This window comes from Mustela nigripes, chromosome 9, assembly GCF_022355385.1.
Source record: "Mustela nigripes isolate SB6536 chromosome 9, MUSNIG.SB6536, whole genome shotgun sequence".
NCBI classification, from domain to species: Eukaryota; Metazoa; Chordata; class Mammalia; order Carnivora; family Mustelidae; genus Mustela; species Mustela nigripes.
Window position 1 is genome coordinate 5,931,096 of NC_081565.1, and position 13,592 is coordinate 5,944,687.

A 13,592-nucleotide genomic window follows, 5' to 3' on the forward strand; every position below is an offset into this window, starting at 1 on the left:
TCTCACTAGCGGGGAGATCTGCCCCCCAAGGGACACGGCCAACGTGTGGACGTGATTTTTGCCGTCATTGGCATGCGGGGGCCAGGGACGCTAACTGTCCTTTCACGCACAGGACAGTCCCCGCAGCAGTCACCCCGCCCCGAGCGGCAGGGCTCTCTGTCCTTTCCACGGCGGCTCAGCAGCTCACCCAGCGGATGGACCTGAGCCTCCGGAACCTGACCCTCCTGCCAGCAAAGCCTTCAGTGTCCGGCCACTCTGTGCTCCCACGGGACAGGTCTTCCACGCGGAGCCCAACCCCACAGGGCTCCTCAGTCCCCAGCTCCCCACCTGTCCCCCACAGAGGCCCCCATCCCTCCCCAGTGCCCCTGACCATGCGCACCTTAATGAAGGTGTCGATCTCAATCCGCCTGCGCTTGGCCAGCGCCTCGATCTCCACCTGGCAGATGGAGCACACGTACAGATGGTTCACGGCAGGGCCACCCCCGAATCTGCGCCCGGAGGAAGGGCAGAGAGAGAGAGAGAGAGCGAGAGCGAGCGAGCGCACCCTGAAGGGAGAGTTTCAGAACATACCAGAGAACCAGGACTGCCCTCTACCTGGCAGCTTTCTCCTGCTCCCGGGGGGCTCCCTGATGTCTCCCCTGGCCCAGCCGCGGAGCAGCCCTGAGCGCCCTGGTCAACAGACCATGGCCTGTTGACTTTCCTGTCGCCCTCAGACTGGCAGGGGGACCTGAGTGTCAGCAGGCCCACGGAGCCCGGCGGCCACTTGCCCCAGGGTGGGCGTGTCACAGAGCTATGTTTACAGGCTGAAGGGCAGACTAACAATCTTGCTTTCCCTCTTGGCTACCAGGCAGGAGCTGCTGAGGCCCGTGGCCCACCTGGCCAGACCCTGGGGACAATGTCAAAGGGAGGCAGAAGCTGGTCCCTCTGCAGGCAGGAGAGCGGATTCCCACAGGATATGGGGACACACTTCCCTGTGGGACCCTGACCCACCTGCCTACCTCCAGGCTGAGTTTTTGCACCCGACCTGCCAGCGGATGGCAAAGCCTGTCTGGGGAGCGGCCTCCTGGCCTATCTGACTGCTCTCCCAGGGGCTCACATCCTGCCTGCCCATCTGCACGGTGACCCGGGCCCAGGTGTCCGCAATGTGAGAGCCCCGTTCTGGCCCTGAGGGACTTGAACCTGGAAGCCCAGGCCACCCGAGCCGGGCAGCTGGAGCCAGTGCCCCGGGGACTCTCCGTGAGAGGGACCCGCGGGCCACGCAGGAGCCGGTCTCCCTCCCTCCCAACAGTCAGGGTCTGACAGGCGCCCCCAAGCATCTTCTCCGCGGGCTTGTGCAAGGGAGGCTGACGGCTGCTTCTGGGCAGCGTGGGCCCACGGTGGCCTTTGTTCCCCGGGCTCCCCCCGCCGCACCGGCAGCGCCCTACCTGTTGTACAGGTGCTCCCACACGTTCTGGGGCAGGATCACCACCAGGTCGTCGATGTAGTGGTACTTGTGCGGCGGGATGCCTGTGGAGGAGGCGCAGGGAGGGAGCACCAGGGGCTCGGCCGGCTGCCCCCCGCACCCCCCACGCCCCGGTCCCGGAGGAGGCCCCCTCACCTCCGTGGGAGCAGAGGAACGTGTGATTGGTGATGGGCCCAGGCTCGGCAAACGTGTTGAACTTGTTGAGCCATTCCCGGGACACGTAGAACCGCAGAAGGCTGGGCTCCCGCATGGCAGCCAGGGACACGACCTGCTGCCGCTCCCGCACCGCCTCCTCGCTGCTCTTCCTGCCGCAGGGCCGGGGCAGGGGGGCGGCAGGGTCGTTCCGGGGTGGTGCAGGGTGGGCAGAACAGGGGTGGGGCGGGGTGGGCAGAGCAGGGGCAGATAAGGGTAGAGCAGGGGTGGAGCAGGTGTGGGGGCAGGTGTGGGGGCAGGTGTGGGGCAGGAGTGGAAGGGGTGGGGCAGGGGAATTAGGAGCAGCTGTGTCTGGGCTCCCTGCCAGGGGTGTGTCCGCAGCCACCAACCACTGCCCTCCCCACCCCCAAACCCCGTAGCAGCCCGGCAGCCTCTCAGAGGCCCCACTGCCCTGGCCCGAGTGCTGGCCACGATGGCTCCATGGGAGCGCCACGGAAGACCCAAACTCAACTTCTTGGGTTCCCTGCTTTCCCCACGGCCAGAAGGTTCTTTCTTACAACCTGACACCCTTACTGCCTAGAGCTAGAACCTTCCAGGTTCCACCTCCCTCCAAAAGCACCCGGAGCAAAGCCCCAGAGCACAGGGGCTGGCCATCCCAGGCTCACAGGCCACCCATCTGTCCTTGAGCTGGACTACGCCCCACTGTGACAGCTGCCAGGGGACCTACCGGTAGAAGAGCACATAGGCCTCAGCGTTCTGCACCACCGTCTCGTGGACCTCGGTGACATACTGGTCGTCAAATTCGTACCACTGCCCGTTGATCACATTCTGGCAGTAGGCGATGTAGTGGCCACCTAGTGGCGGGAGGGGCAGGCTGATCACAGACACCCTGGGGGACAGGGACAGGGGTGATGTGGGGAGGGGAGGGGGCTGACTCACTGCCTGCTGTGCCATGGTGGCAGATGACCGAGAGGAGGTCGTAGGTTGTGATCTGGGACTTGCACTCCTTAGCAAGGAACGGACGCAGGTCAAGTCCCTCGAGGGGGAAGGTGACGTGGCTGCTGATTTTGAACGAGTACATGACCTCGTGCCGGAAGCGCTTCAGGTGGATGCACAGGATCTGGAAGGCAGGGAGGAGGCGGCCGTCACTGCAGGCAGGGATGCCCTGAGCCCTGTGACCAGGAGGGGGCTTGGGGCCGGGCTCTGGGACACCCACTGGCCACTGTTTGACCCACTCAGGGCTCGCCCTCCAGGCAAACACAAGAAACTGAACGCCAAGAGCCTTCCAGAGGCCCAGGCTGGCTGAGGGCTCCCGCCTACTGAGCGCCTGGACACACGGAAGAGCTCCACATGGGAGCCGAGTTGGCCCGTGGCCTGTCCCCTGACCAAGGCACACGAGACGGCAGGGCCATGGAGACAGCGCGGGCAGCCAACACAGTCCCCGAGGGCAGCACTGGTCCGTGAAAGAAGCTGACCGTCAGAACCCTGACCACAATTTTTTTCCACGCGGGCTTCCAGAACCTGCCTCCCGGGCCACACTCCTCTGTGCTCTGGCCACACGGCCCTTCCTGGGCTTGGCCAAGCCCATTCCTGCCTCCACACTCTGCCCACCTGCTCCTTCCCAGCTCTCCCTCCACAAGGCTGACGCCAGCCCCCGTGCTCAGGGCTCACGTGACCCTCTTCCTCAGAAAGGCCTTCCCCAGCGCAGACAGCGTGGTGGCCCTGTCCCTCCCCACACACCTGCCCTCCTCCAGGTGGCACCCTCTGCCCCACACCTGCAGAGCATGGGGGAGCTGACAGAGGGTCCCAGCAGTTCTCTCGGACAAAGCAGCAGACACCCCCCTGTCCCAGGCCTCTTCAGCTCAGGCTCCCTGGCATACAGGGTGACCCACTGCGCCACCGCACGTCAGTCAGCAGCAGAGAGAGCAGGCGGGAGGCTTCTCCACTCACCTCAGGCAGCCGCAAGACTTTACAGTACTTCACCCCGTTCCGCAACCTGGCAGGGAGGAACAGGGGAGAAGCAGTGAGTGTCTCGGTGTGGGGACAGAGGGGCCCAGTGAGCACCCTCCCCCCACGGTCACCTCTGTGAGGTCTGGATCAAACTCTCTGAAGGAACCGGGGAAACACGTGGGACACAGACAGACCGAGGGGTCAGAACGGGAATTTGGGGAGAAAGCCCAGAGCACACACACTTACTTTTTACACCGTTCACAGCTGTACATGTTGTCACCTAGGGCAGGAAATGCAGACAACGGTGAGTGGCGGCAGGACGTGGGAGCAGAGGTGGACATAACAATCTATACTTACGGGACACAACCCGATACGCCGCCTGCAAGAGACTCGCTTCAGCTCTCAGGGCACACGGGCTGAGAGAGAGGGATGGAAGACATTCCCAGCAGACAGAAAGCAACAGAGCAGAGGTGCGTCTACCGACATCACATACAACAGATTTTCCGTCAAAATCGGCCAAAGAGACAAAGAGGGTCACTGTACAGTGGCAAAGGGTGATATGCAGCCAACGCCACAGCACCTAGATATTTCAAAAGAACATTAACCCAACAAGTAAATTGTAAATGGAAGGGACAATGAGTCAGCAGGACAATAATACTTAACACTTTAATATCCTACTTTCAACACTGGGCAGATCATCCAGGCAGAAAATGACTAAGGGAACTAGACCTGAATGACTACAGGCCAAAAAGACCTAACAGACATATATAGAACATTCCATCCAACAGCACCGGAATGCACATTCTCAAGTGCCCACAGAACATTCTCCAGGATAGCTCCAGGAGCTGGGCCACAAAGCAAGCCTTAATGAATTTGGGAAGATGAGTGTATTTCCAACCACAGCGGTATAAAACTAGAAACAATGAGCAGGAAGAGAACTAAAAAATTCACAAACAACACACACGTCAACAACCGACAAGTCGAAGAAAAAAATCAAAAGGGAACTCAGGACGTATCTCAAGACAAATGACAATGAAACCGCAATGTACTAGCATATATGGGGTGCAGCAAAAGCAGCTGTAAGAGGGAATTTCATAGCAATAAATTACACTAAGAAAAAAGATCTCAAATGAACAACCAGACTATACCTCAGGGAATTAGACAATGAAAGACAAACTCAGGACCAGCTTGGCAGGAGGCAGGAAATGAGAGAGATTACAGCAGATGTAAGTGAAAGTGAGATGAAGAAAAGAACAGGAGGGCGCCTGGGTGGCTCAGTGGGTTAAGCCGCTGCCTTCGGCTCAGGTCATGATCCCAGTGTCCTGGGATCGAGTCCCACATCGGGCTCCTTGCTCTGCGGGGAACCTGCTTCTCCCTCTGACTCTGCCTGCCACTCTGTCTGCCTGTGCTCGCTGTCTCTCTCTCTGACAAATAAATAAATAAAATCTTTAAAAAAAAAAAAAAAAAAGAAAAGAACAGGAAAATAATCAGTGAAACTAAGAGTTGATTTTCAGAAAAGACAAAATTGAAAAACTTTTAGCTAGGTTAGCAGAGAGAGAAAGAGAGAAGACAAGTAAATTGTAAATGGAAGAGCACTCTTGGAACTGACGCCACAGAAACACGGAGGATCATAAAAGGCACGAGAGAGTAAACTGTACACGAACAAGCTGGACAGCCTAGAAGAAATGGGAACATCCCTAGAAACATACAACCTGCCAAGATTGAATCATGAAGACAGAAAAGATCTGAATAGACCAATCATGAGGAAGGAGATGGAAACAGTAATAAAAAACAAACATAAAACTGCCCAATAAATAAAAGTCCAGGACCAGATGGTTTTGCTGGTGAATTTTATCAAACATTTAAAAAAAGAATTAACACTAATCCTTCTCAAACATTTCCAAAAAACTGAGCCGGGGGCAGGGGGTACTCTCAAACTCACTTTAGGAGGCCAGTAGCACTCTGATATCATAGTGAGATAAGCACATGATAAGAAAAGAAAATGACCGGCCGATATCCCTGATGAATATCGATGGAAACTTCTCGGTAATATTCTAGCAAACCAAATTCAACATTGTATTAAAAGGATCACACACCATGTTTAAATGGAATTTGAATGTGGAAGGTAGGTATAGTTTATCATACACAAATCAATACACACGATACTCTACATTCATTGAGTAAAGGATAAAAATCAAATGATCCTCTCAACAGAGACAGAAAAATCACTTGACAGATTTCAACACCCTTTCATGATAAGAGCTCTCAACAAATTGGGTGTAGAGGGAACATACCTCAACATAACAGAGGCCATCTAAGACAAGTCCACAGCTAATAACATCCTCAACAGTGAAAAGCTAGAAGTTTTTCCCCGGAAATCGGGCACAACAGAAGGGTGCTGCCTCTTACCACACCTACTCAACCCAGTATTAGAAATCTTAGCCAGAGCAATTAGGCAAGAAAAAGAAATAAAAGACATCCGAATAGGAAAAGAGAACGTAGGAAACCTAAGATTCCACCAAAAAACTGTTAGGACGAATCCATGACAGAAAATACAGCCCAAGGTTCCTGGCTCAGAGCCCCTGAAGTCCTTGTACTTTCCTAAGTACTAAGAGCACTGGGAGCATCATTTGTTCTGGCATTTGCTCTCTGACCCTGCTTCCTGCCACAGGATTCGTAAGTCCCCTGGAATTTCCTAGGTAATGATGGCGACTTTTGTTCTAATGAGGTGACTCTGGGGCACCTGGGTGGCTCAGTCAGTTAAGCCTCTGACTCTTGGTTTCAGCTCAGGTCGTGATCTTAGGGTCATGAGATCGAGCCCCACATCGGGCTCTGTGCTCAGCATGGAGTCTGCTTGAGATTCTCTTCCTCTCCCTCTGTCTGTCCCCCTACTCACATGTATACTCACTCTCTCTCCCTCTAACATAAAAAAATAAATAAATAAAATCTTTCAAAAAATAAATAACAAGATGACTCTGGATGGTTCCAGAATCAGGGCTGGTCACCAGAAAGACCAAGCCATGATTAGAAGTTGGGAAATTTCAGCCACACTGGTGTTCTACAGAGAGGAGTTCATAACTGATCACGCGTACGCAAGGAAGCCTTCATAAAATCCCAATGGCGTGGGGTTGGGAGACCTTCAGAGCTGGTGGATGCATGGAGACCAAGGGAAAGTAGGAGTTCAGAGGCTGTGGAAACTCCACACCCCTTCCCACATACCCTGCCCTATGCATCTCTTCCACCTGGCTATTCCTAAGCTACAGCCTTTTACAATAAACCAGTCACCTAGTAAGTAAGGGCTCTAGCAAATTTATCCAACCCAAGAAGGAGGGGTCAGAACCTTTGATCTATAGCCGGTCAGTCAGAAGCACAGATGACAAGCAGGACTTGTGATGGGCTCTTGGGGAGGGGAAGTCTTATAGGACTGAGTCCTTGACCTGTGGGATCTGATGCAGTCTCCAGGTATCAGTACCACCACTGAGTTGAATTCTCAGTACCCAGCGGGTGTCACATAGCTGCTTGGTATGGGAAAACCACCACGCATCTGGCACCAGGAGTCAGGGTGATGGGACAAGGACAGAGCTGTTCCTACACAAAGACCAAACTAAGTGAGAAGATCCCGCATTCATGGGTGAGAACGACAAATACTGTCCACCCAAAGCCATCTGTAGAGTCCATGTAATCCCTGCCAGAAGTCCAGTGACACTGTCCACGGAAGTAGAAAATAATCCTAAAATTCATACGGAACTACAAAAGATCCCAAACGGCCAAAATAATCCTGAGCAAGAACAAAGCTGGAGACACCACATTTCCTGACTGCAAACTACGCTACAAAACGACAGTCATTAGCACAGTATGGTACTGGCAAAGCAGCAGACACACAGACCAAGGAACAGAATTGAGAGCCCAGAAATAAACCCGTGAGTCTCTATGGGCAACCGCTATTTGACGAGGGAGCCAGGAATATTCAACGAGGGGAAAAGAGAGTCATTCAGTAAACGGTGTTGAGAACACTGGACATTCACATGCAGAGGAATGAAACCGGAGCCTTGTCTCATACCCTGAAATGGATTAAAGGCTTAAACAGAAGACCCGAAACCATACAAGTCTAGAAGAAAACATAGGAAAATGCTCTTTGACATTGGTCTTGGCAACGCAGCTGTGGATAGAACACCAAAAGCAACAAGACCAAAAATAAACCAGGGGGAGCACATCAAGCTAAAAAGTTCTGAACAAAAGAAACAATTTGCAAAATAAAGCAGCAACCTACAGAACAGGAAAAAATATTGAGAAACCATGTGTCAGATAAAGAGTTAATATTCAGAATATGTAACGAATTCATTCAAATCAAAAGCAAAACAAACTGGGGCGCCTGGTGGCTCAGTGGGTTAAGCTGCTGCCTTCGGCTCAGGTCATGATCTCAGGGTCCTGGGATCAAGTCCCGCATCGGGCTCTCTGCTCGGCAGGGAGCCTGCTTCCCTCTCTCTCTCTCTCTGCCTGCCTCTCCATCTACTTGTGATTTCTCTCTGTCAAATAAATAAATAAAAATCTTTATTAAAAAAAAAAAAAGAGCAAAACAAACAAACCCCCCCAGATAATCCATTCAAAAAGTGGCAGAGGACCTGGAGAGACATTTTCCCAAAGACAAACAGATGGCCAACACGTACATGAAAAGATGCTCAACAAAACTCATCACCAGGGACATGCAAATCGGAACTGCGACGAAATACTACCCCACACCTGTTTTAGAATAGCTATAATTAAAAATATATTTTTTTTAAATGAGGTAACAGGTGTTGGCAAGGATGTGGAGAACAGGGAACTTGTGCACTACTAGTGGGAATGGAAATTGGCACGCCATCAAGGAACACAGCATGGAAGTTCCTCAAAAAATTAAAAATAGGGGGCGCCTGGGTGGCTCAGTTGGTGAAGCATCTGCCTTCGGCTCAGGTCATGATCCCAAGGTCCTGAGATCCAGCCCCGCATCGGGCTCGCTGCTCAGCCAGAAGCCTGTTTCTCCCTCTCCCACTCCCACTGCTTGAGTTCCTTCACTCGCTGTCTCTTTCTGTCAAATAAATAAATAGAATCTTAAAAAAAAAAAAAAAATGAAAAATAGGACGGCTGTATGCTCCAGCAATCCCACTGCTGGGTATGTATGTATCCCAAGGAGATGAAATCAATCTAGAAGAGACAGGTGCACAGCCATGCTGGTTGCAGCAATATTCACAATAGCTAAAAGGCAGACGCAACCCATGTGTCCACTGAGAGATGAACGGATAGATAACACGTGGTCTATCAGTGGAATACGACACAGCTTTAAAAAAGGAGAGTGCTGCCTGGGTGGCTCAGTCAGTTAAGCGTCTGCCTTCATCTCAGGTCATGATCCCAGGGTCCTCGGATCGAATCCCACATGGGTTCCCTGCTCAGTGGGGAGCCTGCTTCTCCCTCTCCCTGCTGCTCCCCCTGCTTGTCAAATAAATAAATAAAATTTTAAAAAGAAGTAGTAGTAGTAATAGTAGTAGTAGTAGTAGTAGAAAAATTAGTAGTAGTGGTGGTAGTAATAATAGTAGTAGTAGAAGGAGGAGGAGGAGGAGATTCCTGGCATCTGGGTGGCACAGTCGGTTAAGCATCTCCCTTCGACTCAGCTCATGATCCGAGTCCCAGGATCAAGCCCCACGTTGGGCTCCTTGCTCAGAGGGGAGTCTGCTTGTCCCTCTCCCTTTGCTCCTCCCCTGGCTTGTGCTCTATCTCTCTCTCTTGCTCATTCACTCTCTGTCAAATAAATAAATAAAATCTTTTTAAAAAGGAAGGAGATCCTGACACCTGCTACAACACGGATGAACCCAGAGGATGTCACGTTGAGTGAAATAGGCCGGTCACAAAAAGACAAACACCATATGAGCTGACTTAGATGAGGTCCTTAGAGCTGTTAAGTTCAGAGACAGGAAGTACAAGGATGGGCGCCAGCGGCGGGGGAGGGGAGAACAGAGAGTTGCTGTCTTGGGGTAGAGAGTGCCCATTTTGCAGAATGAGAAAGTTCTGGAGAGGGACTGTACTACAGCGTGAACATAGTCAACACTACTGAACTTTACACCTCAAAATGGTTAAGATGGTACATTTTAGGTCATGTATATTTTGCCACAATTAATTTTAATTTTTAGAAGAGCTTTCCCAAAGGTCTGTTAACATGCCAACCACGCGACAGAAAAATGGGAGAAGCACAGGATTGGGAAATTTCAAAATAGGAAATAAAAAATCGTCAAAGCACTTACGAAAACTGCCCCAAACTATTGGTAACCGAGGAAATGCAAAATTAAAGCACGCATTGTTTCTGCCCAACAAACTGGTAAGCAGAAGCAAGAGAGGCAAAGCCCTACGAGCGCTCTAGGCAGTGGGGCTGGGAGGACACGCAGGCCCCGGCCCGGCCTGACTGATGGGGGCCTGTGGGGAGGGGCGGAGGGATGTGGAAAGGCGGAGGTGGGTGTCACTGACAGTGAGTTCCAGAAAGCAGCCGCGAGCTCACCCGGCAACCCCCTCCCCGGCCGAGCCCACTCCACTCACCCTTCAGCTCATCGGCGGCAAAGAAAGCAGCAAGGCAGTCCTCCAGGGTGACGACCGGCCCCCAAAACCAGCTGGGGGTACAGGATACCACAAACCTAGGGAGACAGAATGGGGGTGGTGTGTGCCGCCAGGGCCCAGGCAAGACTAAGACCTGGTCACTTGGGGCCCAGGGATGCATCTTGGCCGGGTGGGTGGGATGAACACCTGGGACCGGCAGCCCAGTGGCCCCGGGAGAGGGACACCACCTCCCCCCGAGCCTCGTCTTCCCACCTGTGAAGGGACCTTGGTCACACTGGCCCGTCCTCCAGGTAGATGGGACCCTGACATCACGTACGTGTAAAGAGGGCCTCGTGGCACACAGTGGGGGCTCCCGAGAGCTGCCCACCGCTCCCCCCACTGGGCCAGGCCCCTCTCCAGCTGCCGCCCTCCCTTCTAGCTGCCGCCTGCTGACTCCCTGTCACTACCTGCCTTCAGACCCAACCCAGGCCATCCCAGGGTGGCTGAGGAAGTCCCCACCGCCCCCTCAGGAAACAGCTGCACATCCAGCTGTGGGTGCCTTCCAAATGCCTGAACTTGGCCCTGCAAATGCCTGAACTTTGCTGTTCATGGTCTGTTGCCTGCCAGGTCCAGGGCAGTCTCGGGTCTGCCGAAGGCGGGAAGGTGGGAAGACAGGTGCACCTCCGGATATACTCCACGATGAAGGCGAGCCAGCCCTGGGCGGCATAGCTGTCCCCGCAGGCGCCCGGCTTGGCCGGCACGTTCTGGTAGATGGCCGAGTGCAGCTTGGCCAGGTCCTCCTTGCCAGGAATGGGCAATGACAGGTCCTGGAACGTCTCCACCGTGGTGGAGACCTGTGGGGTTGAAGGTCAGGCTGGGTTTCCACCTTCCGGGGCTCCACCCTGCCCAGACCAAGCAGAATCTGCAGCCTGAACCCCAGCCACCCGATGGCAGGTAGAGGACAGAGTGTCTGCTCCCCGTCCCCTGGACCCTGGCACCAGGCAACCAGAGCCCTCCCCCTTCCAGAAAGGCAGGGGCCATCAGGTGGAGAAGCCACTCCCCTGCCCCCACCCCGAGGGGGGACCACCAGGCCCCTGAAGGCTGGGCCCTGGCTCTCCACTCCCAGGGCTCACCCTGTCACAGGTGAGACACTGCACGAGGCTGAGGATGGAGCCGTTGAAGATGTCGGAGATGACGCTGCGGTAGGGCTGCTCCTTCCGCCTGCGGCTGCCGGCACTCAGCACCTGGGCTGGGGGCATAGCATGGGACTAGGCCCAGCCCCACCAGCCTGTCTGGGGTAAGGGGCAGCACTGGGGCTTGCTGGGCCGGGACTCGGGGTCCTGTGTGCGTCACGTGTTGGGATATGCAGTTCCCTCCCAGGGCCTCGGTCATGTCAGTAAGAGGGGCAACGCCCGCACCCCTATGGCGTTAGAGGAGGGCTGGGAGGCGCCGCTGCTCAGACGCCCCGCATTCCCAGCCCCAGCTGCACGTGTGGGTGCCCCGCAGACCCCCTCCCTGCCCAGTCCTGCCAACCTTTCTTGAGCACGTACGAGGGCCCCATCCTCACGGGGCTCGAGCGGGGAGGGCTGCCGGCCAGCTTGGCGTGGCCCTCGTGGTGGTGCGCGGGGCTGCAGGGGCGGGACGAGCTGTGCATGTGGGCCTCGTTGTCTGGCTCTGAGGGCAGAGAGGGGACCGCTGCTGGGCTGCGGTGGGGAGGCACGTCGGCTCCACAACCCGGCCAGGAAGAGGACCCACTGGTACCTTCCAGGGCCCAAGGCCCATTGTATGTTCTCTGCCCTCTGCCCACCCCGGCCCCCAACCCAACCTGCAGGACACCTGTCCTCCAGTGTCATGGGGGTGCGGGGCGGCCGGGCAGGCTGGCCACACCCCGGTTCGGAGCGGGTCCGGCCTGCTACAGGCGTGTAGGAGGTGCTGGACCAAGTGGCTGTCTGGCACCTGGGGTCCGGAAGGGGCTGGAGGAGCCCGGCAACGGTGGCTGGGCCTCCGAGGGCTGGTCGTCAAGGGCGGCCATGGCCGTGTCCACATCGGCGTCCTCGTCCACCTGCTCGGAGCTGGCGCGCTGCTGGCCCCAGGAGAACTTGCGGTCCTTCATGCGCTCCTTCTCGGAGATGGCGCGGCCCGCCTCGTCGGGGATCAGCAGCTCCGCCTCAGCCTGCGAGCTGGCCCCGCCGCGAACCTGCCCGTCGCCCTCACCCCGGTCACTGCTCGAGTCGCAGGACAGGAACTCGTCCTCTGACGGGCTCCGGTCACCCTCCCGCTTCTCATCCATATCGCTCGAGTCTGAGTCCTGTGCCTCGGCCAGCACCGTCGCAGCCGCCACCTCCGGTTCCTTGAGCTCCTCGTGGAGCTGGTCCATCAAGCAGCGCAGGAACTCCTGGGTGTCCTGGAAGCAGCGGCTGCATCAACAGGGCTTTCCAGGGCGGAGGACTCTGCTGCCAGCGCCCCGCTGCTTCTGGGGGCAGGGACAGCAGTGGATCCATCTCTGGGCCCTCACAACACCCGCTAGAGACCTACGGAGCGGCCCTAACAGCCTCTGTGGCGGTTCCATCCATCCCCGTCCTAAGGTGGACACAGCAGCCGGAGCCTCCCCTCCCACCATACGGCCGCGAGGTGGCAGAGCCGCGCCCCCCGCCCCCCAGCAGGTCTGTGTGATGCCCCAGCTCCTGCTCCTAAGCACCCTGCCGCCAGCTCAGTGCGGGAGAGCGGAGGGGTCGCGTTCAGCCTCGAAAGTCACCTCGCTTCCCATAGGAGGGGACTCCAGGGATGGGCAGGGAGCCTGTGGAAGCAGGAAGGGGCCCCCTAAGACGCAGGTGCACGTGAGGGCTCAGCTGAGTTTTGTGGGGGTGACGCCAGCCGCCTGCACCCTCCAGCTGTCCTCTGGGCCTCCCCGCCCTCCCCGTCCGCCCACCAGGCCCCTCAGGCCCCCCCCTTCCCTTGCCACTGCGGCTTGTGGTAGGGCACAGGCTCCGGAGGCCAGATGGCCCCTCCCAGAGATGTGGGCACGACGTGTCTAAGCCGCCCCTTCAGGCTGGCTGGGCGTCGAGTCACAGCTTTGATTCTGGCCTCTGACCAGGTCACCCAACTGATCAGAGAGCCCGGGCAGCGCGGCTCCCAACAGCTGACCACGGGGCCCAGCCGAGCGCCGGATCCCCCAGGTGCTGCAGAAGGCCCGAACACCGTGGTGGCGGCTGGTCTCCAACAGCCGGGGGGGCCAGGTGCCATGCTGGGCCACGGGGTTCAACGACATGCCCCTCATGGTGCCCGGCATCGGCAGCAGTGCCCCCGACCCCCACTGGCCGACACGGTGCCAAGCCCCCCCAGCCCTCCGTCACGGGCATGGAGACAAGGGCCTCTTCCTCTCGGTCCTGGGAGACGGAAGGGAGGCTCTGGGTGGATTTCCTCAGCAAAGTGCTGAACGTGAAGATCAGAGTAATTAACCACTAGCTTA

General features: G+C 56.2%; 1 protein-coding gene across 5 annotated transcripts in view; it reads right to left on the reverse strand.

Annotated features, from left to right (window-relative positions):
- USP20 (ubiquitin specific peptidase 20) overlaps window positions 1-13,592 on the reverse strand; it is a 42,981-nt gene that overhangs the window by 3,549 nt on the left and 25,840 nt on the right. For 3 of the 5 annotated variants that reach the window (XM_059410559.1, XM_059410560.1, XM_059410561.1), the window contains exons 11-22: window positions 12,080-12,527; window positions 11,657-11,797; window positions 11,257-11,372; window positions 10,805-10,977; window positions 10,127-10,221; window positions 3,812-3,845; window positions 3,566-3,611; window positions 2,555-2,735; window positions 2,343-2,469; window positions 1,598-1,767; window positions 1,425-1,506; window positions 380-488 (exon numbers count right to left, since the gene is read on the reverse strand). In XM_059410559.1, the coding sequence (XP_059266542.1) occupies window positions 380-488; window positions 1,425-1,506; window positions 1,598-1,767; window positions 2,343-2,469; window positions 2,555-2,735; window positions 3,566-3,611; window positions 3,812-3,845; window positions 10,127-10,221; window positions 10,805-10,977; window positions 11,257-11,372; window positions 11,657-11,797; window positions 12,080-12,527 (1,722 nt within the window). The remainder of the gene's footprint in view (window positions 1-379; window positions 489-1,424; window positions 1,507-1,597; window positions 1,768-2,342; window positions 2,470-2,554; window positions 2,736-3,565; window positions 3,612-3,811; window positions 3,846-10,126; window positions 10,222-10,804; window positions 10,978-11,256; window positions 11,373-11,656; window positions 11,798-12,079; window positions 12,528-13,592) is intronic. The other 2 variants (XM_059410562.1, XM_059410563.1) reach the window with 1 other exon arrangement.